General features: G+C 37.3%; 9 protein-coding genes across 12 annotated transcripts; 3 read left to right on the plus strand and 6 right to left on the minus strand.

The window, feature by feature from the left end:
• Nucleotides 1–3,828: 3,828 nt before the first annotated feature.
• LOC148169724 (gastric triacylglycerol lipase-like) lies at nucleotides 3,829–5,750 on the minus strand. The gene is made up of 10 exons (XM_088044221.1): nucleotides 5,704–5,750; nucleotides 5,571–5,621; nucleotides 5,351–5,504; nucleotides 5,129–5,306; nucleotides 4,969–5,083; nucleotides 4,657–4,924; nucleotides 4,480–4,623; nucleotides 4,202–4,432; nucleotides 4,004–4,156; nucleotides 3,829–3,882 (listed from the first exon to the last, which is right to left on the minus strand). Exons 1-10 carry the CDS (start codon nucleotides 5,748–5,750, stop codon nucleotides 3,829–3,831), a joined length of 1,395 nt encoding a protein of 464 aa, XP_087900347.1.
• Nucleotides 5,576–7,333, minus strand: LOC148169725 (lysosomal acid lipase/cholesteryl ester hydrolase-like). 2 transcript variants are annotated; one of them, XM_088043621.1, is made up of 7 exons: nucleotides 7,189–7,333; nucleotides 6,852–7,144; nucleotides 6,564–6,807; nucleotides 6,357–6,512; nucleotides 6,180–6,310; nucleotides 6,080–6,129; nucleotides 5,945–6,034 (listed from the first exon to the last, which is right to left on the minus strand). In XM_088043621.1, exons 1-6 carry the CDS (start codon nucleotides 7,330–7,332, stop codon nucleotides 6,105–6,107), a joined length of 993 nt encoding a protein of 330 aa, XP_087899747.1. In that variant the 5' UTR covers nucleotide 7,333; the 3' UTR covers nucleotides 5,945–6,034; nucleotides 6,080–6,104. The 2 variants fall into 2 exon arrangements, with proteins under 2 accessions (XP_087899746.1, XP_087899747.1); XM_088043620.1 differs by having other exon boundaries at nucleotides 5,576–6,034; nucleotides 6,080–6,310.
• A 115-nt stretch (nucleotides 7,334–7,448) lies between these two features.
• LOC148169726 (endochitinase-like) lies at nucleotides 7,449–7,751 on the minus strand. Its single transcript, XM_088043934.1, has 2 exons — nucleotides 7,694–7,751; nucleotides 7,449–7,646 (listed from the first exon to the last, which is right to left on the minus strand). Exons 1-2 carry the CDS (start codon nucleotides 7,746–7,748, stop codon nucleotides 7,450–7,452), a joined length of 252 nt encoding a protein of 83 aa, XP_087900060.1. The 5' UTR covers nucleotides 7,749–7,751; the 3' UTR covers nucleotide 7,449.
• A 351-nt stretch (nucleotides 7,752–8,102) lies between these two features.
• Nucleotides 8,103–12,222, plus strand: LOC148169727 (cilia- and flagella-associated protein 70-like). The gene is made up of 17 exons (XM_088044222.1): nucleotides 8,103–8,144; nucleotides 8,194–8,310; nucleotides 8,357–8,540; nucleotides 8,583–8,963; nucleotides 9,013–9,254; nucleotides 9,300–9,412; nucleotides 9,454–9,782; nucleotides 9,821–10,128; nucleotides 10,172–10,475; nucleotides 10,525–10,844; nucleotides 10,888–11,021; nucleotides 11,063–11,163; nucleotides 11,209–11,420; nucleotides 11,466–11,603; nucleotides 11,647–11,889; nucleotides 11,934–12,083; nucleotides 12,130–12,222. Exons 1-17 carry the CDS (start codon nucleotides 8,103–8,105, stop codon nucleotides 12,220–12,222), a joined length of 3,411 nt encoding a protein of 1,136 aa, XP_087900348.1.
• Nucleotides 12,201–13,448, minus strand: LOC148169728 (uncharacterized). The gene is made up of 3 exons (XM_088043002.1): nucleotides 13,334–13,448; nucleotides 13,106–13,271; nucleotides 12,201–13,056 (listed from the first exon to the last, which is right to left on the minus strand). Exons 2-3 carry the CDS (start codon nucleotides 13,256–13,258, stop codon nucleotides 12,499–12,501), a joined length of 711 nt encoding a protein of 236 aa, XP_087899128.1. The 5' UTR covers nucleotides 13,259–13,271; nucleotides 13,334–13,448; the 3' UTR covers nucleotides 12,201–12,498.
• A 153-nt stretch (nucleotides 13,449–13,601) lies between these two features.
• Nucleotides 13,602–15,232, plus strand: LOC148169729 (polyprenal reductase). Its single transcript, XM_088043000.1, has 4 exons — nucleotides 13,602–14,475; nucleotides 14,520–14,849; nucleotides 14,897–15,060; nucleotides 15,107–15,232. The coding sequence occupies exons 1-4, from the start codon at nucleotides 14,127–14,129 to the stop codon at nucleotides 15,200–15,202; spliced, it is 939 nt and encodes a 312-aa protein (XP_087899126.1). The 5' UTR covers nucleotides 13,602–14,126; the 3' UTR covers nucleotides 15,203–15,232.
• On the minus strand, nucleotides 15,182–16,430 carry LOC148169730 (phosphoglycolate phosphatase). The gene is made up of 4 exons (XM_088043001.1): nucleotides 16,081–16,430; nucleotides 15,891–16,028; nucleotides 15,494–15,843; nucleotides 15,182–15,448 (listed from the first exon to the last, which is right to left on the minus strand). The coding sequence occupies exons 1-4, from the start codon at nucleotides 16,327–16,329 to the stop codon at nucleotides 15,268–15,270; spliced, it is 918 nt and encodes a 305-aa protein (XP_087899127.1). The 5' UTR covers nucleotides 16,330–16,430; the 3' UTR covers nucleotides 15,182–15,267.
• A 241-nt stretch (nucleotides 16,431–16,671) lies between these two features.
• On the minus strand, nucleotides 16,672–18,012 carry LOC148169731 (transcription factor IIIA-like). The gene is made up of 5 exons (XM_088042998.1): nucleotides 17,816–18,012; nucleotides 17,479–17,768; nucleotides 17,286–17,431; nucleotides 16,996–17,237; nucleotides 16,672–16,950 (listed from the first exon to the last, which is right to left on the minus strand). The coding sequence occupies exons 1-5, from the start codon at nucleotides 17,939–17,941 to the stop codon at nucleotides 16,711–16,713; spliced, it is 1,044 nt and encodes a 347-aa protein (XP_087899124.1). The 5' UTR covers nucleotides 17,942–18,012; the 3' UTR covers nucleotides 16,672–16,710.
• A 1,471-nt stretch (nucleotides 18,013–19,483) lies between these two features.
• Nucleotides 19,484–23,564, plus strand: LOC148169732 (transient receptor potential cation channel protein painless-like). 3 transcript variants are annotated; one of them, XM_088043589.1, is made up of 2 exons: nucleotides 19,484–19,575; nucleotides 20,633–23,564. In XM_088043589.1, exon 2 carries the CDS (start codon nucleotides 20,636–20,638, stop codon nucleotides 23,315–23,317), a length of 2,682 nt encoding a protein of 893 aa, XP_087899715.1. In that variant the 5' UTR covers nucleotides 19,484–19,575; nucleotides 20,633–20,635; the 3' UTR covers nucleotides 23,318–23,564. The 3 variants fall into 3 exon arrangements, with proteins under 3 accessions (XP_087899715.1, XP_087899717.1, XP_087899714.1); XM_088043591.1 differs by lacking the exon at nucleotides 19,484–19,575 and adding an exon at nucleotides 19,653–19,774; XM_088043588.1 differs by lacking the exon at nucleotides 19,484–19,575 and adding an exon at nucleotides 20,367–20,469.
• Nucleotides 23,565–24,965: the final 1,401 nt, after the last annotated feature.

A 24,965-nucleotide genomic window follows, 5' to 3' on the forward strand; every position in this document is an offset into this window, starting at 1 on the left:
CGTGAGTCGCATCCATGGCCGCGAGAGGGGAGGCTGGCAAAACGGCCAATTAAAACGATGAATTTCGTAACGGTTGCGTCAAATCTTGTGTAAATTTTGTGTTTGTTTTTTAATTCACGACTTAAGGTGTTAATAATGAATGAAAATTGACTTGCCTGATTTCCTTGGAAAATATCCATGGCACTGATGTGTGATCAGATCACCTCATGATGTCCACTCACTTTTCACGAAAAACTGACCACGGACGCGAAAAAAAAGTTAGAATCTCAAGAGCATTTTGCGATTTTGACGGCTGGAATTTGAGCAAAACCGCAGTTAACACGTCAAAACAATCCGCTTAGCAGAAAACGTCTCCTTTCTGTTGCAAGGCTCAATTTACTGCATTAATCACGTAAATACTTTGAGAATGTGTAGGTTTTCATTCAGGGCGGGCGAGCGGCACAAGTAAACTGCGCCGCGCCAGGTGGACAGCCAGAGAGAAGCACAAAAAGATCGAAAAGCTTTAATTGAATTTAAGAAAAAAATTGAAGATGCTTACTGTTTAGGGACTTTAATGATTGTCCTGAATCGTCATTCTTTTTATTTTTAGTCAGAGAAAAAAGTCAAGTCAAGCTTCTGATTTTTATACCAAAAATTGAGAAATAATAATGATAATAATAATGTTATTAATACCTTCAAATGGTGAATTCCGTTCGGCTTTTATTAAATTTTGCCTAAATTGAACTAAAATTTTGAAAACTGGATGTATGTTTTTTTTTCTTTTTTTGCGAGTCCGGAGCAATTCTCCTGCGCTCGATATCGTCCAATCGCAGATCGGCTCCATGTAAATAGTGGCACGGACGTTGCGTGGACCTGTCAAGTGAGCACGTGGGTGGACCAGTGTTCTCCACCACCAACGTCCCCCCTCCATCGGCCATTAAAGAATCTTCGCACCTTCCGCTGGAATGCCAATTACAAGTCGTTAAATTTGCGCGCCCTTCTTACTTTCCATATTATAGGAATTGAAATGTTTTACGGATGGCACTATTCCAAGTGACAAGTTGTGGGTCGCAGGTTAAGGCCACGCGCGTTTTGAGGTCCAATTTCGCTTCCCAGATGTCTAAATAACTGTCGCATATAACTGTCCGAAATGGGATTCAGATCGTCCCGAGAAGGAAGTTACGTAGGAAAGGCATTGCGAGTTTATAAATGGAAATCGTGCAACTCTGGAATTTGCTTGATGTTTTTGCACCGGGGGCGGCGCGGAGGCGGCTGTTCTTACCGTATAAAGACAAAGGCTTGCCACAAAGAGAGAAGGTCGCTTGTGTCGAAAAATTCGATCGCTTGAATTCTACAACCACCGGGAAAGTAAATAAAATTTCAAGGTTTCAGAGGATTATTTTTGTTTGCCAAACACTCGGGGCCTACTTATTGTCCTTTTAGGGTGGAAGTGTGGGTTCGAGTTATGGTATAGGCGCACCTATTCGGACTTTTATCACATTTCGACATTTCCAACGATAAATCACAAGTGCTCGGGCTTGGATATTTTACATAATATAAATGGGATTAGAGACACGTGGGGGTTAGACTAATACGATCTCAAACATGTCAATCAGGTGACGGATGAATGGAGATTGACGGCGTGTGAACCAACCTTAACATTGTTTGGATTTTTTCATTTGTTGTAGGTTTAATAAGAGAGCGAAGGTTAGAGGCCAATGGTAAAAATCTAAACAAAAACGCTCTTCTTGCAGTTTGATGTCCTTGATGCACAAATAACGTGAGACCGAAAATTTTGCTTGTCACCGCAGACATTCACTTAGATTTAAATAACATTTACGTCATCCTCGATGACTTAATTCTGTTTTTCCAATTTCGTAAATTTAACAGTTTTGATTTATAGGAAGAATGTTGAAATTTTACGTAATTTTTTACACTGCCCAAAATTTTTCAAATTTTTCAGGTCAAAATTTGAATCTAAACAACTTGGCTACATTCATTTTAAGACCTGAGTTTCTCGTTTTATTCTCCACTGTTAATTTATGAAATTATTTTCGGCTGCTGAAACTCCCCACTGTACGTTTTATGAAAGACATGAAAAATAATCGAGAATAAAAAATACATAAAAAAATACTAAACCTCTCCCGATAAAAATAACTAATTTAAAAAATAATTAATTTTAATTAGGTAGTCATTCATTTTTATGTTTACAATGTTTGAGTCACCAGAAATGCCACAGCGCAATTCAGTTCTCTGTAAATGTAATTTTACGACTTTACATTTTCGGAATCCCAGGTGCCCCCCGCCGCAACTATGAATGAGCACTACTCTTTTCATGAATGGTCCAATTATTTTTTTATTTGGCGAACGTTACAAGGCCTCGGAATTCCATTCACAATATCTCTTAATTGCGCTTTTCAATGTAAAAATCTTCTTTTTGTTCCAAATTCAAAGAAGCACATTGGGGCCCTGAAGCCAGCAGTGGTAATTATAGGTAAGTAGATTAAACGCAAATGAGTTTGGCGACACACCTTTGATGAAAAATGTTAATTTTCATGTGGGCGACGGTCCCGAGGTCAACGTATTAGCCAGGTGCATATTTCCACTTGTTCTGATTTATGCCCATAATATACATTCAAAACACATCCATGGCCTTATTTGGGGAAACCGGAGGATTGTAAAAGCACCATCGTAAAGAAAAACTTGCTAGAATGGCTCCATCGGATGGCTTGTCGCAATTAACAACGCGACGTTTTAATTTTAGCGGGATTTTTATCGCGACAGTTGACTTTTATCGCTTTTCGTTATGAAGGAGGAATTTATACCGTTTTCTTGGTTCCAGGAAATGTATCTAAGATGTGGATTTGTAGCTTTCGCCAATAAATTTTCTTCGCACTCTTTTATCTGTATCCGTTTTGAATCAATAACAAAGTTGCGTTCACTCAGAGGTGGAAAAAGGACATCAGTGCCCACGGTTTTGCTCTAATATGGCATATCTTTAAATACATAAAATATTGCAATTTTCAGACTGGTTTCGCGGCTGCCCACATTGTAATTGTCTCTTTTTTATGTTCGAGTGGTTCGTAAAAATGTTTAGAAATTGGATTGGGTCAGGTTGTGTGGGATGCTGACTTCATTAGGTATCGAAATTGACGCCTTTTATTTGCGACGCGAGATTATTAACGCAGATTGGACGAGGTTTTTATGGCAAAGAGGCAAAAGACGCTGTTTCGCTTGACAATGAATTACGACGCATTTTTACAAAAAAAAATCTAACAATTTTTTGATATCGTTTTCAAAAACGTTTTTTAGACAGCGAAATCGAATATCAGACCGAATTTTTTTTTGGCCGAGACTAGAATAATGAAGTCGTGCTCTGCAACACAAAATACAGTAAAGATATCATCTACTTCTTTTAATTCGCTTATAAATTCCACCAATCATAAATTCCGTAAGAAATGAGCACTGGTGTTGACCGTTTTGTGCGTTTTTTGTTGTAAAAACCACTTTGATAAAGATAACACAAGCCAATGAAATAATATTGAGTGGTAGGAAGGTCCCAGGGTGCGCACCAATCAATCATTTCATTAATCATCCTGAATTATCACAATTATCAGTGATGGAAGGATTTCCGCTCGTAATTGATCCATTGAACGCTAACTAGAGATAATACACGAGGGTGGTTCACATTTAACTCAGAATTTTGTTGAAATTAATAATAATAATTTATCCAATTGATCATCCATTAATTTTGCAGCATTTTGTCTTAACACAACTTTAGTTTCTCAACATTTTGAATTGACAAAAATTGATTATAAAGTGGTGTAGTAATAAGACAATCTTGAAAACCTAAAGAATTAAAAAGGTCGCAAATTTCTCAAAGGTTTTTGGAATCCAAAGAACCTAAAAAGAATTAAATCTGGGGTCTCGAGTGGGTAGTATGTAGGAATAAATTAAAACTGTAAAATTTCGCAGAATTGAATAGTACAAAATAATTTCCTGTTTTTGTAATTTTTTATTTTACGTCAATCTCATTAACAAACTGTAGTAACTTTTTAAAAATAATTTCCTTTGCGTGTTTGCCAAGAACGTACTGCATGTGATTTAGTTGAGAAATTTTCCAGTGCCCATATTTGGTCACATTTTTCGGTAAATCCTGGATCAACAAGTCAGAATCCTACAAACATTCAGTCAAAATTACATTTTCTTAATCTTTCATTACCAGTAACGTAGTCAAAGAGTCGTTATCACTCGATAAAAAATACACAGGAACTGAGACATTCATTAACGGATACGCTGCTGGAATCTCTGAACCGTAATACTTTAAATTTCTCTCCTTTCCGTAGTCAAACATCTGGAACCTGGTTTTAGTTTCCAGTAGTTGCAGATAATGCAGAAGAATTTTCCATGAAAAAGATTTGATTACGATTGCAAAGTCTAAATTTAAAATAGCCTACAAAAAGGTGTTCAGCTGAGCGGATAAAAAAGGTCGAATCTTACAGGATCAGTTTCTTCCATCGTCAATCCACTTATTAAACATACTATTATGTTAATCACCGGAAGAAGAATCGGCAAAACCCGATTTACCATTTTCAATATCATCGCTACTGGTAGATAGAAAAGTGCGTTTCCCAGATGTAAACTCTCTACAAGTGTCTAAAATAAAATCTGTAGTACATCTAAAAATATCAATAAATCTACCTGAAGTAATTTCCTATAAGGTATAAACAAAGTCATTACACTCGTCGCATGCTTAAAATACGCGGGAGTCGCCATGAAAATAAAAGTCTTAACCGCTTCTTTAGCTTCCCGAGCTTTCATCGACGCATAAATCAAACCAGAAGTCGAACCAAAAGAATGCCCAATGTATATAATTTTCGAGTTTGTCGATTTCCGAATGTGCCGAATTTGAGCTGGAATATCATAAACGCCGACTTCATGAAAACTAAAAAAGAATTAAACCACAGATAATACAATTTGAATTATTACCTGTAGTTCCAGAACGAGGGGCTGGAATAAGAGAGTTTTACATGGCCTTGCGAGAAAAGAGTACCTCGGTGGCTGTTCATCCAGACATCGTACCCAGCGTTCCATAAATAATACGCTTTAAATCATCACTGTTTATCGGAACAAAAATAAGAAGTCATACCTAAAGATTCCTTTCCTTCATATAACCACATTCTGGAATCAACACCTAGAGAGTGTTGGAGAAGAATCACACCTTTCGGGTTTTCTCTGGGCATTCGGAACATTGTGAGGATGTAGCCATCCTCAGTGGTAATTTTATACGATTCGTATTTCCCGATGTATTTTTTAAGCAAACCAGGCTAAAATTATTTCAGTTTTTGCAGTTATGAGCACTTGGACTTACCGTTTCAAGGGCCATGTCGGGATTGTACCAGCAGTTTTTATTCACAGTGTAATTCGCATAGTCTTCGAAAGTTTTGCAAGCATTGTTAGATTGACCTTTCGAAAATGTTGAAGAAAATGTTAATACAATTAGTACAAGTAGCAACATTTCGGTACTACCAAAAAGAAGCGGATGTTTCTTGTTATATTAGTTTTATTTTTTATAATGAATAGAAAATTACAGGTATTTAAAAGGTCGTGTAAGACAATATATAATTAGCTGGTGGCGGCCGCTTAAAAATTATCGGAATTATGGAATTATGGAATTTAATGAGACCAAGTACTCTAAACGCAAATAAAATTAATTAATAATACCTTAGAATCTCAGGAATTGAAGATCTCAATAATCTCAAATATAACATAATCTAAAGTATCGACAGATGTAAACCATTAAGACTGCATAAGTAAAGAAAATTAAAAGATTTTTGTGTATTTCATAAGACAACTAAGACAACACGAGGCAATTTCCTCTTTCTAAGTTCTTCATTTTCTATCAAATCTTATCAACAAACTGTAACAACTTTTTCAAAAGAATTTCTTTCGCGTGTTTGCCAATAACGTACTGCACGTGATTTATTTGAGAAAATTTCCAGTGCCCATATTTAGTAGCATTTTCCGGTAAATCCTTGATCAACAAGTCAGAATCCTGCAAAATTTCACATCAAACTTAATTTTTTCAATCTTTTATTACCGGTAACGTAGTCAAAGAATCGTTATCACTCGACACAAAGTATACAGGAACTGAAACATTCATCAACGGATAAGCTGGTGGAGTCTCTGAATGATAATACTTTAAATTTGTCTCCTTTCCATAGTCAAACATCTGAAATCTGGTTTGAGATTCGATTAACTGAAGATAATGCTGTAGAATTTTAAACGAAAAAGATTTGATGTAGATCCCAGCGTCCAAATTTAAAAGAAGCTAAAAGAGTGTAATTAGCTAAGCTGAAGCAAATTTTTACACTTACAGGATCCGTTTCTTCAAGCGTCAGTCCACAAGCTAAGCACATTATTATATTGAGAATTACAAGAAGAAATGGCAACATCCGATTTGTCATTTTTATGATCATCGTCAGAGGTAAAAACAATGTTACGTTTCCAATTCGTATAATATCAACCAGCGACTGAAAAAAAGGGTGAAAAGATGTACAAATATGTTATGAATACGTAACTACCTCAAGCAAGTGTCTGTAAGGTACAAACAAAGTTAAAATACTTGTGGCGTGTTTAAAATACACCGGCGTAGCCATGAAGATAAAAGTTTTAATGTTCTTCTTTGCTTCTTGGGCTTTCATTGAAGCGTAAATCATACCACTAGTCGAACCAAAAGAGTGACCAATGTAGATAATTTTTGAATTCGTTACATTTCGAATATGTCGTATTTGAGCAGGAATATCATAAATACCGACTTCATGGAAACTGAAAGAAAGTTAAATCACTGATATGACGATTTGAATTATTACGTGAAATTCCAATACGAGGAGCTGGAATAAGAGAGGTTTTTATGTCCTTGCGAGAAAAGAGTACCACGATGGTTGTTCATCCAGACATCGTATCCAGCGTTCCATAGATAATATGCTATGGAATCTTTTCCTGGACCTATCCACATTCTGGAATCAACAGCTAGAGAATGCTGGAGATGTATAACACCTTTCGGGTTTTCTCTGGGCATTCGGAACATTTTCAGGATGTAGCCGTCGTCTGTCGTGATTTTATAACTTTCGTATTTACCGATGTATTTTTTTAGCAAACCGGGCTGAAATAATTTCAGGTTTTGCTGTTGTGAACTTTAAAACTCACCGTTTCCAAAAGTATGTCTGGATCATGCCAACAGTTTTTATTCACGGTGTAGTTCAAATAATCTTCGAAAGTTTTACACACATTGTTAGGCCTACGCTGCGCGAAGTTGCAAGAAAATGTTAGAACTAGGATGAGCAGCCACATTTTGAATACCGAAAAGCAACGGATGCATCTTATTATAGCAGATTTATTTTTGGATAATTATGCAAAATTACACGTAATTAAAACATCATTTAAGGCAATCTATAATTTCCTGCTGAATTAGTCTTGAACTCCTCTGCATCCAGCTCTCCACGGCCAGTCGCAGACGTTTCTGATGGGATTAAAGTAAAGTCCTGGGGGACATTTAAAAAGGACCGGAATTCCGTTGGAGCACTCATAGAATTTTGAGCAGTCGCGGGCTGGAATATAAACGGGAAATCTCCCGTCTCGAGCAGGACAAATTGGGACCATTGGACCTACAAGAAATATTGTAACTGTCTACTAATTATAAAAAAATACTTACTGGCTGCAGAATACGCAGTCGTCGCAAGAACAACAAAAATGGCGAAGTAGAACATTTTAGAAAGGTTTCTTATTGATACTTGCTACTCAAGCTTTTTGGTTTTTATAGGCATTTTTATCGTTGTTTTGACCGATCGATTTCCGTTAGAACAAAACAAAATAATTTCGAAATTTTGTTCGCAAATCTTATTAAAAAAAAGTGTAAGATAAAAATTATATTGTTAAAAAATCAAAATATTTTGCGCTTATCATAAGTTAGATTCTTATCGCTGCAACGTAAATATTTTCGATGTGTCTAGACGATTACGAATTGCAGTTTTCATAAAAAAAATCTTTTGATCAAAGAACCAAAGCCCCAGTAGTCATAGAAACTTTTTCAAAAATCGGCTGTCACGTTCCACTTCAAAAAAATGGTCAAAGAGCAATCAAACACGTCTATAAGGTCCAAAAAGGTAATCGCATAAGCTTTCAACCATCTATGTATCAACTGTTGAATAACAGAGCCGGAGTTCTAACCAAGGAGTCCCTTCTAAAGAAAGAAAACCCTCCGATCTTGCCCCTGTTATCGAAAAAGACGTTCCCAAAATAACCATTTCTTTAGAAAGCTACCAAAACATCGTAAGTCTCGTTTTCGGTACCACCTTCAACTAACTCTTCCCCCAAGCTCCCGAATTTTTCTTCAAGCTTGATTTATTCAAAATGTCAGTTCGCGGGGCAAGACCTCGGTGAATCCCCGACACTTTTAATGACAGACGATCCTCTCAGTGCTGCCAATTACGAGTTCACAATCCGATACGATCCGGATGTTCCTGAAGAACTAAATAAACTAGCGGCGCATCCAGTTATTTGTAAATAAAAGAACCAGTGCTCTTCAACTGTTGATGCTTCAGTAAAGTTATTTCAGTTCCCCAACCCTGATGGACCGTCCTACGTCGAAGAAAGCAGCGCTAAAATGCAAAGCGTCGAGCTTTCGTCCATCGAAAGCGCCATAAGTTTGTACGAAGCTCTAACTGGTGATGTTGTTGAAAAGAAAGAATCCAAAGAAGTAAAAATGCCGAAACCAAAGAAGAAGGAAAAGAAACGCAGCAAAGGAAGTGATCGACAATCAAAGCGATCAAGCAAAGAGAGTAAAAAATCGAAGAAATCAAGCAGCTCTAAAGGTTCTTCGAAGAAGAGCCGCTTGTTGGACAGTGAGAAGAAGCATAAACCTGTTGAACCCAAAGAGATTGAAACAGGGGCGTGCATTTTAGACTTGTTGCCTCTAATTTTTGGTACGTTAAGAAAATAAAACAATAATAAGAAGAAGAATTGGGATTTTAGGAAAGTCGAACTTTACTGAATTTGTTCCTCTGGTAGTGGCGCAACAAAATTATGATGAACGAATGACGCGATGGTCGGCCAGACCAGGAGTTTTGGTTACTGTTTTCACCGACAAACCGTTGGAGTTTTCTTGTAAACCCAACATCTTAACACTGACAGTCGATTCTATTTACAATACTCCTTCAATCATGGCAGACATGGATGAGTACCACCTGTGTTTTATGTTACCTTATATAAACATGGTAAGTTTGTGTTTATAATGATACAAAGATGACCATGGTTAATAGTGTCAACACCCAATCATCATTAAAAACGGGGTCTGCAAGACAGGAGAAAATACGAAGAGATTCACACAGTGGCCGGAACTCCCCAATGATTACACCAATGTAACACAATATAGGTGAGTACCATAAATCTGTCTTTTGGTTTATTTAGCCTCAGTACCAATTATGATCCTGCTGGTGTTAAAAACTGCATCGACAACGTTGATCTTCAAGATTCCTTTACTAACGACAAACCACGAATACAATTCAATTATATTTACCGCGATCTCCTCTTAAAAGAAGCCTTCCTCGCCTTGTCCGATCAAATAAGAAAGTTCCAAAGAGTGATTGTTGAAATCCATGCTAAGAAGATATCAGTCCAGAAAGAAACCAAAACGAGGAAAAGCAAACAGTCTGAATTTGTCAACATAGGAGACGCGGCTACAGCTAGTAATTATCTCCACTTGATGGCCTTGGTAGACTTGTCTTCACTGTTATATCCAGGAGGTAAAACAATCTCTTCAGTGTTTCTCACCTCATTGTAGTTACAAAGGTTCGCACTGCTGTCCCTTTGACAACGTTCCACCAACAAGAAGCTCTGAGCTTTGCTGGTTTGGAGAACTCATACTTTTTTCCTTCTCAACCAAAACAAGTTGTAAAAGAAGAAAAACCAGCCGATCCGAAAAGTGGTAAAAGAGCAAAGTCGGCTAGTAGCAAGTCAAGCAAAAAGTCGAAAAAATCGAAAGGAAGTAAAAAGTCGAAAGGAAGTAAAAAGTCTAAAGAATCGAAAGGAAGCAAAAAAGGAAAAAAGAAAGGCAAAAAAGTTGAACCAGAAAGCTTAGATATGAAAGATGTAAATTTAGTTTCGGTCTTCACAATAAACGCGTTGTTTGCAGAAATTACCACCGGAACCCACCCCTGTACCTCCACCCGAACCAAGTGTTAGAGTGTATAGTGAAGATGGTACTCCCACGTTCATAGTTCTAGAGTTTGAACTAACAGAACCACTAACTGAACAAAGAAAACTCGAGGATTTACATGGAAGTTTGAAAAAACTAGTCCAAACTAAATCAGAAGAGCCGAAAGTGACATTGGACAGCGAGTTCATAACGGAGTTGTGCAGAAAAAATGTTAAAGATGTCATTAAACAAATCAATGAAGAGTACAATACGTACGTGGAGAAGAAGAAACAATGCCACTGTAAGAAAAAAGTGCTCTAAGAACACCAAAATCGTACAAATGTTTCTAGGTGAGAACCAAGCCAGTTTTTTGACTTATTTAGAACGAACCGGTCTTTACCACAAACTCATGCTTAGTACGCTAGACATTGCTTCAAGAATCGGTCGGTTTAAACTGAACGAGTTTGATTATGATCACCTCCAACAACAGAAGTTAGTTCAAGACATTTTCATTCTCTTCACGTCGGAAATAAAGCACATTTTGAATAAAACGCAAATGACTGGTGCTGTTACTGAAGTACCGAAACCGTCAGAGGACCGACTTCGATTCTACGCACAAGAAGCGACAGCCCTTGGAAATTTAGTGTTGGCGGAAAAGTACTATTGCGAGGTAAAACAACCACAGACAAGTGACATAATTTGTGCTCCTGAAGAGGCTTCACAGAGATCCAGAAAACCCAGACTTCTGGTTTGACTACGCCATCTTCAAGAAACATTGTGGTGAGGACGAAAAAGCCTTCTTGTGTTGTCACACGGCTTTATCTAAGCACATGTACCACAGAAACAGGTGAGAGCAAAACTCGACGTTTCAAGTAAAACAGTTTCTAGTTTGATAATGATCGGAGTCCGATTGGCTGAGAAGAAACGAGTGCAAGAAGCGGAAGTGTGTTTGCTTACAGTACTCGTGCAAGAACCGCGCTGGGTTGAAGGTAAATCTTCAACCAGACCATCCTTGACTGTATTTATCCTCCCAGCCTGGATGGTATTGTACTTTTTTTACAAAGAAATCGACAATATCGGCGGTATGGATCTAGCCATGGAAATGGCTCAGAAGTACTTTGAAGCCCCTGAATTGGACTCAGATGAGTTTCTGACATCTGAGGACTTAGAATGGCAAAGCAGTATCGTTCCTGACAGTCTCTACTTCAAAGTCAGCGTTCTCCTCCTAAAAATGCGCGTGTATTCTGTACGAAACTCCAGTAAAGTTAGAATAAACTAATCAGAGTTCTAGTGGGTGGAGAACGCTCTGATCTACGAAATCCGAGACACCGGCATGGTCCATTATCTCCTAGCGGCTATCTGCTACTATAAGAAAGAATACCAACACGCGCTAAAACACTTGGAGCGTGCCAGGTTCTTTCACGGCTCAGTAAGACCAATCTTTCTACTTCTCCACCTAACAGAGTCTCTAGGACTATGCGGTGGTTAGTTTGACCGGGCATTGCTACATGGCGCTTAACAATTTCGACAAAGCTCTTCAAGAGTACTCATACGTGCTAGAATCGTACGAACGACCCGATGACATGCATCTACTGTACATAAACTGTGCCCAAGTCATTAAAGACAAACAAGAAGCAAGAAAACTGCTGTTGTTAGCATGTAAAAATCATCCATCGCCTTACACATGGCTGTGTTGCGGTGTCGCGTACCTCAAGGTAACCGTGTTCGTTAGGTGTCCTTGTAAAATTAACAGTCGTAGCTGAATGATCTTCTAAGTGCTGAAGAATGTTTATCAGAATCAGTTCTGTTGGATAATAATATCGCTATAGCTTGGGGATACTTAACACTAGTGAACTTAAAGATGAAGCATGTTAGTGAAGCTGAGATTTGCTACAGTATCGCTCTAAAAGTACGATAGGTTTTTAAATTATTTGTAATTATTTTTGTTCATTTAGAATGATTTTCACGACGAAGATTTGAAAGACGAAATAAGGAAGGAATTCGGGAAATTAAAACCCCGGGAGCATTCCGTTTTCAACGGGCTTTAATAATTGGAAAACTGTATAATAAATATAATAAATTAACATCTGTTAAAAGCGTTAATTATTGCCAACATCACAACCAGTAGTTATCAAATACATTATTCTATCGATTAAAAAATGCAAAAGCATTACATTAAAATGTACTTATGAAAGTAATTTAAATAGTTTTCTAGAAAATAGTACGCTTTAATCTAGGATTAGTCTTATTGGTCATTGTTGATTCTTCAATCACATTTTAATTGCACAGAAATGTGTCAAGAATCACCAAAATTTAATTCAATCTTACTCTTTAGTTTCCTCAATCTTATCTTTATCCTCTTCCAGTTTTAAATCTCCAATGCTCTGTTCTAGAGTTACTTCTTCATTCTGTGGAGCTTCCTGGTCATTGCTAACTTCTTTTCTTTCATTCTCTTCCAAATCCCAATTTGCTTCAACATCATTAGGTGTTACTTCCGCGAGTTGTTCGCCTCCAGGAGCTTGTCCTTGGCGCGTATTTCTTATAGTCCTGCTGTAGTAATTTCTTCCTCTACCACGGCCACGACCTCGTCCCCTAAATGGGCGAGTATAACCTGGTGTATGATCAGGCACATGCTTTATAGTAGGTAAAACAGTGTTTTCATCCAGTTGATAAAAATGTTGACCTGTTGAAGTAGAAAATTCAACTTTAATGTTTAAAGGATTCTCAATATCTTTTTGTTGGTGTGAGGGCGAACTTTTGGGTTCCCTCTCCCTTCTATTAGATCTTCTGGGGTTTTGTCTTGGTTCCCCGTCATGCTCTGCGGTCTCCCTTAGAGGATCCTTCAGGTAGTTGTATGAAGGATCTTTAGGAGGTACTGGCTCCTGTAAACACCACAAATAACTGATAAAACTCCAGTAAACCGTTACTAACATTGACGCCTTTTTCTACGCGCTTCCGGTCAATTATTTCTCTTAAATCACGAACCCCCAAGTGATGGTAGATTCGACTTTGGCCAGGGCGTCCTCTATTTGAATGGCCGTGTTTTCTAGGGCTGCGAGGGTGCTGCTCTTCCTTATCAGTCATGATTTGAGCCGAACTAAAACATTATAAAAATAACTTTATAGAAAGGTACGAGTTACATCACTAGCAGGTAATTACCGAGTAAATCCCCTTTATCTGTTTTGTGCACTCATTAAAAGAAACAAATGTCGTAACCATGTGATTGTGTCAAAATGACAAAAGAACGATCAGTGGTACTAAACTGAGATTTTTTTTAATGTTTTTTTTATTAGCGGTGGACATCGTGGTTTAGATTTAAATACTGAGGGTATTTTTTTAGGGCAATAGCAATCGTTATTATTATTTATTGGAGCTCAGGGATCACCGATTGTGCTTAGAGAAATAAAAATGTTTGGAACCGCTGAATCAGTTTTGACAAGAAAAACATTTGAGGTTAGGAGAATGATCCTCGGGTTGTCAAGTTTTTAATCAACAAGATAACAAAGTAAAATAAAAAATGGTAACATAATCATTTAATCAGTTTTGGTTTTGTGACTTTTGCCACCAGTCAAGATACGTGATTGTCTCCGATTTCTTTCAGCATTTTTGTTCAGGATTTGTTTTTGTTATTTACAACATTCTCCTTGATCTTTGATTTTCTTGATTAGATAATTTTTTCTTTAATGATGCATTTAGATTATACGTCATGCATCGAGAGACCTCATTAATTTTTAATGAAAATGTGCCTTCATTATCTATACATTTTATACATTATTGTTATTAATTTTTAATTTATTACCTTCGTATGTGAAAAGCGGTCCTTTGCCACAGTCGCAACTACATTTGCTGAGACTCAAAATCAAAGTCTATTAATATGTTCACTTGTTTCCGGCGTGCTTTCTCTCACCTACTTTCCTTTACCTAGTTATCATTTGAAGAAGAACCGCGCAAGATGTTAGATGTTCTTTTCAGTCTAAATCTGTGTAAAGCCTTTTTTGCATCGATCACTTTCGGTGTTTTGGTGTGCGGGACCCTAATAAACATTTTTGAACCCTACTTGCCCATTTGGATTGTGAAAACCATCAGATATGGAAAGTTTTCATCCCCTGAAAAATCATCCTTCATTAAACCCCTTGAAGTGCCCAAATCATACTTCCGCCACTTTTACTTAAGTAGCGCCCTGATCTACGCCCCCATTGCCTTGTACGAGGTTACCGCAGTCTTCCTCTTACACAAAGATGTAAATTCTTGGCTGAAATCATTTCTGAATTTTGCATGCGGCTACGAAAGGACAGCAACAGGTAAAAATCCGATCTAATCTCTAAATATTAAACAGAAATTTCAGTCCCGGCTCTCCGAGTGTTTATAGCCGTCATCCTCTTGGTCCTCCAAGTCTTCAGAAGATTCTACGACACCCACTTTGTGTCAGTTTTCAGCAAAGGCGCCGTTATGAACTTGAGTCATTATCTAATCGGAATGGCGTATTATCCCGGAGTTTTCTTGGTGGTGCTGAGCGAAGCGCCAAAATTCGCACGGGGGGCAGCGCTCGATACAAATCTCTACTTGTCTGATTTCGGAGTCGTGGAGTTTTGTGCAATTGTCTTGTTTCTATGGGCATGGTACCATCAACACGTTACCACTGTGATATTAGGCAACGTCAGAAAGAATAAAAAAGGTAATAAAAACTTTGATAAAAACTCGTTACTAAAATGATTGCGATAGGTGCTGTTGTTAGCCAAGGCTATAAGATTCCTGAAGGTGACTGGTTTGATTACCTGTCGTCGCCCCATTCGACGGCCGAAATTGTTATGTATTCTGCTCTGACGCTCCTGCTGGCAAATAACACAGGATGGTGGTATGTCTACGCGTGGCTTGTTACTAATCAGGTAATTATAATTTAACAGCTACAAGAGTTACGTTGAGTTTATTTAGGTGGAGACTATCTTACTAAGTCATTGGTGGTATCAGAGCCACTTCAAGAAGGACTTCCCCAAGGAGAGGAAAGCCCTAATTCCGTTAATTTATTGAGTTTTGTAAATATTAAACTATTTTTTCAAACAGTGATATATTGATTTCATGCTTATAAATACTGTCTACTCAAAAAGCGGCAACATGTCCCCCAATTTCTCTAGGTAGTAGTCAGCTGCCATCTCCTTGTCCTCTTTTTTATGGGACGACTTTAACGCCGCCGCTTCTTTAGCCGTCGTCACACCGGAGAAAACCAGCAATGTCTGGAACCCACATCTTGTCCCCAAAAGAATATCAGTGTTGACTCTAAAACAACGTATAAATTTCCGCCGAAGTTAAGATTCCAATTACCGATCGCCAACCATCAGGGTTTTCTTCGGGGAAATCCCGTATTTCTTTATAAGGTCTTCAACAATAAAAGGGTTGGGTTTCCCAACAACGAGCGCGTTTCTCTGCGCGCACGTTTCTACAGACGCGACAATAGCACCAGTCCCTGGAATCACCAGGTCTGTACTCATCGGAAACCGCTCATCTGTGTTGGTGGCAATGAAGAGACAATTGGGATTATTGAGGTACGACGCTGCTTTCAACAATTTTACGTAGGAAAAATGCTCGTCGTAACCGACGATGACGGCGCCGACGTCGGTTTCCAGTTGAAGGTTTTCAATGATGTGGACCAAAGCGTTTTGGAGGACATCTGGCTGAGGATTATGGTCAAATCAAGACTGAAAGAAAAACTAAATCTTACTCCAACTCCATAATGTTTGATTCCCACCGCGTCGAGTTCTTGAGTTAGTCCCTTTGATCCAATGACATAGACTTTTTGCTTAAAACCGACATTTTTCAAATATGCGGCAGCTAAGTAAGCTGTTGATATGATTTCGTCCTGAAAAATTAAGTTTATTGATAGAAGGCTTCTTAGAGCGTGGTGGTGTTACCGCTTCAATGTTAAAATTCATTCTTTTCGCCTTAATGGCAAATTCGTTTCGCATTTTGGTCGAGTTATTTGTAACGAAGAATATTTTCTTACCGAGTTCACGAAGTCGATTGACAACTTCCACGGAACCCGGAATTGGCTCATTTTCTAGCCATAAGACTCCATCGCAATCGAACAGAACTGTGTCCACTGACTGGAGGAATTTCTTGAAGTCTTCTTTTGATTGCTTTGAGAGGTAGACTAAAGACATTTTAATTAATATTTGGACTGCAGCTCATTAATTTGATAGGTTTATGACTTTTGATAGAGGTGACTTTTCCACATAACCTTTAAAGGTGATTAAGAAACGTCAGAATTCTGTGACATGATTGGTTGTTGGTACCGCGGGAAGGTTTTTCAAATTTTTTACAACTACGGGCGTGAGTTAAAGATAACGTATTACTTACGAGTGCGAAAACGTGGCGCAAAGTAAACCTTACTTTGGCACTTCCAGTTGTGAACATTCAATGTTTGTAAAAATCGGAACATGATATCATGTGATTTGACCTGTGAATTTGACGTTACGTCAGCAGTGCAGACTCAAACCAAAACGTCCAAAATAATCTTTTATTCAAAAATTTCTTATTTGGGGCTATTCTACAGAAACAATCTTTTTATGCAGCAGACTAAGGGCTTGTTCACACTGCCGTAAAATAGGGTCCACTTCTGTGGTGGAAATAACTGAACTCCTCTTATTCTCTTTCAACAGACTAATTACAGTATTCTCTGTGGTCACTTTTTCTTTCTTAGGTTTTCCTTTATCTCTACGAATTTTCCTAGTTTTGTTCTTCTTCCAATGGAAATGCCTTTGTAAATGTAATTGTTGCAGGCGCTACAATAAAACGTCAAAACAGCTCTAATTAGTTCAACTTTTTACCTTTGTCTTCAACACAGCGTTACATTTAGGATAAGTACACTTGAATTTCTGCACCTCATTAATTTTCTTATGAAAAGTGAGAATATGAACCTTCAAGTTCTTTTTGTAAAAGTAAAACCTTTTGCAGTCTTTGAAAGGACACACATAAACTAACTTCTCTGACTTGTCTTTATGAATCAACTGATGACTCTTGTAATTTCCTAAATGAGAGAATGTTTTATCACAGACTTCACAGGAGTAACCTAAAACTCCAAATTAAACACTTTGCATAAGCTTTGTTTTAAAATTACGTGGTTTTCTGCACAATTTGCGATGAGCGAGTATTAAAGACCACCTGTGAAAAATCTGCCCACATTCACAATTGTAGATTCTATGTGACCTTTTATGCTTATTCAACTTAAGACTTGTAGTGAAACTGATATCACAATAATCACAACTACAAAAAAAAAGTTACAAAAGGCAGAAAAAAAATATAAAAAAAACCTAAAAGCTGCCTCTCCAGTGTGGAGATACACATGTTCCTGCAACTGCTTCTTCCTGTGAAACCCTTGAGAACATTCATTGCATTTAAAAGGATACAACTCAGGATTGTGTCTACGATTATAATGTTTTTTCAACGAGTATTTATTAGCTAGAATAGCCCCACAACCTTCAAAATCACAAATAACAGTCTGAGCTGTTTTCTCCTCATGGCTAACTTTCTTGTGCCTTCTTAGATGTGAATTGTTCGTGTAAGTCTTGTTGCATCCAGGCTCATCACAAACGAAGGGACGCTACAAGAATGTGACATTTTTTTTTTTTAATTGGAAAAATTACATACTTCGCCTGTGTGCTTGCGAGCGTGAATTGTTAATTTATAGGTTCTGGAGAAAGCGGCGTTACACTGGGGAAAGGTGCATTTATGCACCTTTTTCGACAACGGAATATCAGAATCGGATGACTCCATTGATGCGAAAAACTCAAACGAAAGTCTGTGATGGCATGTCTCAAAAGTTAGGTTATGCAGGTTGTCAAAGTCGCCACGCTACCAACATTGGAAAAAGAAAATCCCCCATCTCACCAAGTTTAAAAATTTAAAAACAAATTTGTTGCAAATATTTGTTCTTTTATGATAGAAAAAGGAAGTGCGAAATTTTGCAGTCGCCAAAAGACACAATTTTTTATCAATCAAAACGAAATTAAGGCAATTCTTCTTTACTAAAGTTAGTTGGAAAGGTTTAAATTTAACCAATCAAATTCAGGCGTTTGCCCGCGACAATTGGAATGACCGCGAGTTAATGAGCTAAAAAAATGCAAGTTAAAATTGTATTTCAACCTCAATATAACAGGATAGCGTTAGTGTAGTTTTTGGCTGCGGATTAAGTAATTTTATTTAAAGTCCAAACAAGACTTAAGTTTCATGTACAATTTCTCTCACATTGCATGACCGAATCTTTAAATATTGAGTTAAAAATGTGTTATCATCACTTTAATTCCATTAGAAGTTAAAACAACACAATTTTAATTTAGTTAGTATTAGAAAAATCCAATAGGTCCAGAGTCTGATGAAGTCGGCCCAAAGACGAACCAAGATAATAAAATCAGTACAATAATATTATCGAATTAGCAGAGATTCTAAAACTAAAGAACTTAGAAATAAAATAAAAACAAAAAAAAATTACTTTAATCCCTTTTTGTTGTCAATTTTCAGCAAATTGTCTCGAGCAAAAGATAATCCTTTTTTGATCGCTTTTAGGTAATGAAAGATCGTCCCGGTTCATGAAGGAATCGAAAATTTATTATCTCCTTCTGAACAAGAAGTGTTTTCAATTTTATAAATAGAGTACAAAAAGGTACAGCATTAGATTCATTTATGTATTTATATTTCAGAATCAGATTTGACGACAAATATGTGAAAAATAAAGATCTCGGTTCAAAATATTCAAAGTGACCTTAGCAACTTAACGACTTAAACCGACGATATCTGTAAATCGAAAATACTAATTATGATTTAAAAAAAAACTAAAGTTAGTTATTTTTATACATACAGATCAAAATGCGCCCTATTTTGCTTAAGACGAGATTTAACTTTTCAATATATAGGTCTTAAAAAGAAGTAATTTTTTGCTCTTTGATCCTAGCTTGAAGACTGTAAAAATACCATAAAAGGTGTGTGTCATAAACAGGCCCATGTAGTTGTAATTTTCACGTGTAATCATTAATGTAAAATACTTGTACTTCACGTAAACGCATAGACAGGTGCTTACGTGTTCAGTTTCGCACTTTTTCGAAACCTTGTCTGCATCCACCTACCCATTGAATGCAAATATCAACCCACTTGTTAAAAATTTCAAAAAAGGAAACAGGTAAATGCATTAATAATTCCAATTATACCATCGCCATCGCAACGCGTCCCACCAAAGCATATTACAATCGACTGGAGATCCGTAGTTCGTCGTCAAATGTTGCGACTTCTTCATCGCGCAACACTGCCCGGAAAATTGCTGAAATGGTGCTCTAAAACGTGAAAAACTCATCATTCCCACGCATTTTGTGTTTTTTGTGGTGTTTATTTGGATTTAAAGTGACTCACGATCTGGGGTGAGTACTTTAACTGCGTACCATCTGTGGTAAAAATTGCGCTGAATTATCACTTTATCACTTTTATCTTCACAATGGTTTTCATTCCGTTTGATGTTTTTAGAACGATGTGTATTACTGTGGTGATCTAATAAAACAAGTGGATTATTTAGTCGGATCCGGTCCAGTAGACACCGCCTCACCGTTCTACGCAATTAAAGTCCGGTCAAACATCCTTTTTTGTAAAATTAAGCGAAAGTTGCTCTCGTGATTGGTGCAATCTTGTGTAAATATGGAAAAGTTTGCTTAGTCATTTGTGATAAGCTTTAGTTGGGGGTGGATAAATATCAGCAAATTGGATTTAATTGGCTCATGTTGAGATTATAGACCATCGACGGGTTATTAGGGTTTCATTAATTGATTTTACATAAATCACATGGTCATGTGACACGACATATTGTAGTATTTTCATCTTACAACATGAAGACTTTCTAAAAGAATTTTTTTATTTTCAAGACCTTTCCGTTAAAGACATTAGAGATAAATCGTTTCTATTTCTTACAATTGCGCATTTCATTCATCTCACAGATCTCTATAACCATATCTAATTACAGAAAAAGTAGGTAACATAGCTTAGGGCTTCTGTTTCACAATATCCTGCTTCATGAGCAGAGACAACTCAAATGAAAATTTTTATGCAGCTGCGCCAGCTTTGAAATGAAATTATATTTGTTCAGTATTAGCTCGGATCGGATTTGTGTACATTTTATTGCAAAAAGTACACAAATCATTTTTAATTAGATTAGATTAGATTAGAGTAGATTAAATCAAAAATTTTAATATTAAAAAAAGGGTTTAAAACACGTCAAGACTGTTTAATTGCACTTTATAGTCTAACGAATGTGGGAAGAGCTGGTGAGTCAACTCATTCTCACTTACATGACATATAAATATTTATAAAGACCAAAAAGTTCCATCTGTTCCTCCAATTTAATTTCAAAAGATATTTAATAATAAATCAAATGAAATATACAAATTTATTTTTGTTTAAATTCATCTTTCTATTCTCCAATTTCAGAAAATGAAGGACTTGACTCGGACCAACAGCATTTGCCCACCTCCAGAAACCGTTCTTCTGGAAAGCGTAAAAAGAAACGACACCGACACCATCATCACTCTGGTCAACTCAAACAAGAACCTCCTCAAACACGAATATCCTTACACTTCAAAAAACATCCTCTCAACAGCCTGCAATGAAGAAGGAGTGGAGCCAAGAACCATCCAAACTCTCGTCGATCTCGGAGGTGATGTTACTGGAAATAAAGAATGGAAACCTCTCCATTTAGCGGCTGTTAATCCCGACAGTTCCATTTTGGAAGTCATCATCAAAAATCTTCCTTCAGGACGCATCAACGATACTATTGATGGAAATACCGCGTTACACACTTTAGTTAAATGTAACGCCATCAAGGAAGATGAAGAGCAGTTTTGTGGAAATGTTGGACTTCTCCTTAAAGCTGGAGTCAGTGTCAATGAAGGTGATGGGAAGAACTTATCGGCTATCTTTTGGGCGGCGAAGAACGCGCTTGGGAAGGTGGTCAAAACAATTCTGGAGACGAGTGTGTGTCATGTTGACTTAGACAGTCATCAACTCCGGAATAAAACTGCGAGGGACTTCATAAAGGAGAAGAAGTTGTTCTCTGGGCCTCTACCCGAAAGAATTCTTTATCATGTTCCCAAGGACAAAATCTTCTCGTTGATGAAACAATCGAAAGAAGACGAGTTCATAAAATACTTTGATACTCTATCCTTGACGAATCCCAGCGATTTTGTTAACTTGGATGATGGTACCTCAACTCTACTGCAATACAGCTGCGAGAAAGGTCTCCCAAAAGTGGTCAAGTATCTGTTAGACAGAGGCGCCAACGTCAACAAAGTCATCAGCAACCACGACCAAACTCCTTTGGAATTAGCTACAGGGCACGGTTATTTCAAAATCGTGGAAATCCTACTCGAGCACCCCGACATAGAAATCACAGCCAACACCCTCTGCAGCGTCATCAAGCACTCAGACAGCCCCAAATTCGACACAATTGACCACGAGAAATGCTGCCAAATCATGTTAAACAAGCTTGAATCCAAAACTTTAGATGTGAACGATGAAGACGAATTAACAAACACGCCGATCCATTACTCTCTTCGGTACTCCAATGATGCTACCACTCAGAAATTGTTGAACCTTGGGGCGTCCCTCGCTTCTAAGAACAAGTTCGGAAAGATGCCCATTGAAGATATTAGACCAGAGCTTTTGGAACAACATCTGGATGACTGTGTTAAGTTCAACATTAATAATAAGAACGACGAGAAGCGAGACTTCGAGGTTGTTTTTGATTACCAGAGTTTAGTTCCTCCGCGACGAAGAGTGAAATTCGACAAAGCCGATCCTGAAGGTCTTAAACTAAATCCTGAGGTTCTACCGGAAACGGAAGTTATAAATTACATGAGTAGCGCCCCGGAATTTCGAGCTTTGTTACAACACCCTGTTATTGTAAGTTTTTTGTTTATGAAGTGGCACAGGATTCGGTTCTTATTCTACACTAATCTCTTATTTTATATTGTTTTTGTCGCCTCGTTAATTACGTATATTTTCACGTACTACGCAAACTTCACAAATGAGAGCTCAGATTTCTGCACAGGACTCGCAAGATTGTCGTGTTTTACCCTTAACGTGACTTTCTGGATCCTAGTTTTAAGGGAGTTGTTTCAAATTGCAGTATCCCCCGGGAATTACTTTAGAAATTTTGAAAACTTCGTTGAGATAATCTTGATTATTATAACTGGGATGATATTGTACATAAGTTCGCCTACGAACGACACAAGAAAACAGTTGGCTTCAATTTCGATCCTCTTGGCTGCTTTTGAGTTGGTGCTCATGGTGGGGCAACACCCCAAACTATCGACAAACGTGGTGATGCTAAAGACAGTTTCTGTCAACTTCTTCAAGCTGTTGTTGTGGTATTCATTGTTAATCATCGCGTTTGCTCTTAGTTTCTACATTCTCTTCGCGAAGACGGAGGTTCCGACTCAAAGTTCCAACACTACCAACACTGAAGACGACGATTTATTTACAGGCCCTGGAAAGTCTCTTTTCAAGACTATCGTCATGTTAACAGGGGAGTTTGACGCTGGATCGATCAATTTCCAAACATACCCCATCACCAGTAAACTAATTTTCTCTCTCTTTGTTTTCATGATTACTATTATCCTATTGAACTTATTGAACGGTTTGGCGGTTAGTGATACACAGGCCATCAAGAACAACGCGGAACTAGTGGGCCACATCGCAAGAGCGCAACACATTTACTACGTCGAAAGCATGCTCGTTGGTAACATTCTACCAACTTCTTTAATGAAGATGTTTAACACTTTATTCTGTTGTTTTCCGCATGAAAAGGACGCCAGTTATACTTTCTTGAAACCGTTGGCTAAAAGGATTTGTTTGTTCGCTCCCGCGGGCTGTAAGTTGGTTGTTTTACCGAACAATCATGGAAGGATATTTTGCGAGTTTGAAGCAGCTCCAAGAAGAAGGTCAAGACTGTCTTGTGCAGAGAGTTGTTCCAATATGTATCTGGATAAGGAGACAGTTAAAAGGATCAATTGTATTGTTAAAACGAGGCGAGATAGAGGAAGCGCGCCGATGATTGGAGATGTTGAAAAATTGTTTGCTGAGATTCTTGCGTTGAAAGCGAAATATTTCGGTTGAATTGTTGCCATATTTTCTGTTATACCTCCAGTACACGTATTTTAAGTATTATAAACTCTGGGTAAAAAAAAGACTGAGGTCTAGTTATGTATAGTTTGGAAATGTTATTAAAAATTTAAACAAATACTTCTATTTGGTAACTTAAACGTGTGATATAATTATGGGATTTGTTGTGCTTATAGATATTTTCAAATGTTATTATCAAAATGTAGCGTGCAGTTTTTAAATATATTTTCTATAAATATTATGTTCGATTATTTTATTTTAGTTCTATATTTATTCAAATTTGTTTAAGGATAAACCAGTTCTTTAAGCGAAATTGCAAACGAGAGTTAGATAGATAGTTGAGTCACTTGCAGTAGGTACACATTATCGAACAGAAGTCAAAGAGGATATAAAAATTAAAGATTCGCCCTTTCTTCGTAGCAAAATGGAGAATGAGATTGAAATCGGATTGCAACGCAAAAAAGAATTCGTTCATTGGTCCGCATTGTCTTTATCAAAGGAGTTTTTCTAGCAAAAAACGCACCCAAACCACCACCTCGATCAAAACTTCTCGTTAATTGGTCAGATCTTCAAAACTGTTGTTTATTGGACACTAGTGTTCCGGCCCAAAATCGCTCTTAATTATGAAGCTATAAAATTATTATTTTTTTGTACATTAAGAGAAAACGAGCGCTACAAACTGATGGGATCAGTTTTACTCTAGTGTAAATCATATGTAAAATAAACGCAAATAACTACGTTTTTCAAAAATCAAAATGAAGAAAACGGTGGGAAACCCAACCTGTCTTGTTCCATTTTCCATTAAAGGGATGAAAATGATATTAAAATGTGTGGCCTTTCCAAAATGTTCTATATCTATCTTAAAAAATTAAAGGAATTAATTTCACTCCTCAAAAGGGGTTGTCTGTAGAAAGGTATAATTACGTGTGTTGTATTCCCCCTCCCAACCAAAATTGACCCGTCTCGGCGTTTTTTGAAAATCTACGGGTAAATGGCTTAAAACGCCTCTGTTTCGTTTTCGTTGACCTACCCTGTATATTTTTCGTTAATTTAAGCAATTCATAAGATGTTAACAAAAACGCACAATTGAAAGAGATCGAGCTCTGGATTTTTGGCGTAACTTAGGACTCAGTATCTTTTGTTTTATTGGGTGAAATTATGCGATAGTCGTTCAAGAAGATTTTAAAATTGTGTGCTCATATACAAGAGCTTCTCAAAAAGGTTTAAATTTTTAGAATTAAAATGTAGTGTGTATTTTTCTACTGCTGAGACTCGTAGTCTCTTCATAGAATGTTGAACTTCAAACAACAGTTTTTTATTTGGACTACCAAATATGACTACCGGATGTACTTAATAGGAAGAATCTAATGAGAATGAGTAATGCTTGTTGTGTTCAAGTTGACACGTTTGTATTGCATTATCATATTATCAATTAGGTACTTTACTTTAGTAATTTATTTGACTTTTCTTTGTTTCTGCATGATTCGCATGTTTCTGTAAATAAAACGAACGGAATGATCAATACTGATAAACATTCATCGATAAGTGTAATACTAAAGTTACGTTTATCGTATAAATTATTCAAGTATCTGTCCGGACACTTGCGTGCTGGCCCTAAAGACAGGCGACGCTTTCTCTATTG

Source organism: Gnatocerus cornutus, chromosome 8 (assembly GCF_029298725.1).
Source record: "Gnatocerus cornutus isolate USDA-ARS CGAHR chromosome 8, icGnaCorn1.1, whole genome shotgun sequence".
In the NCBI taxonomy this organism is placed as follows: domain Eukaryota; kingdom Metazoa; phylum Arthropoda; class Insecta; order Coleoptera; family Tenebrionidae; genus Gnatocerus; species Gnatocerus cornutus.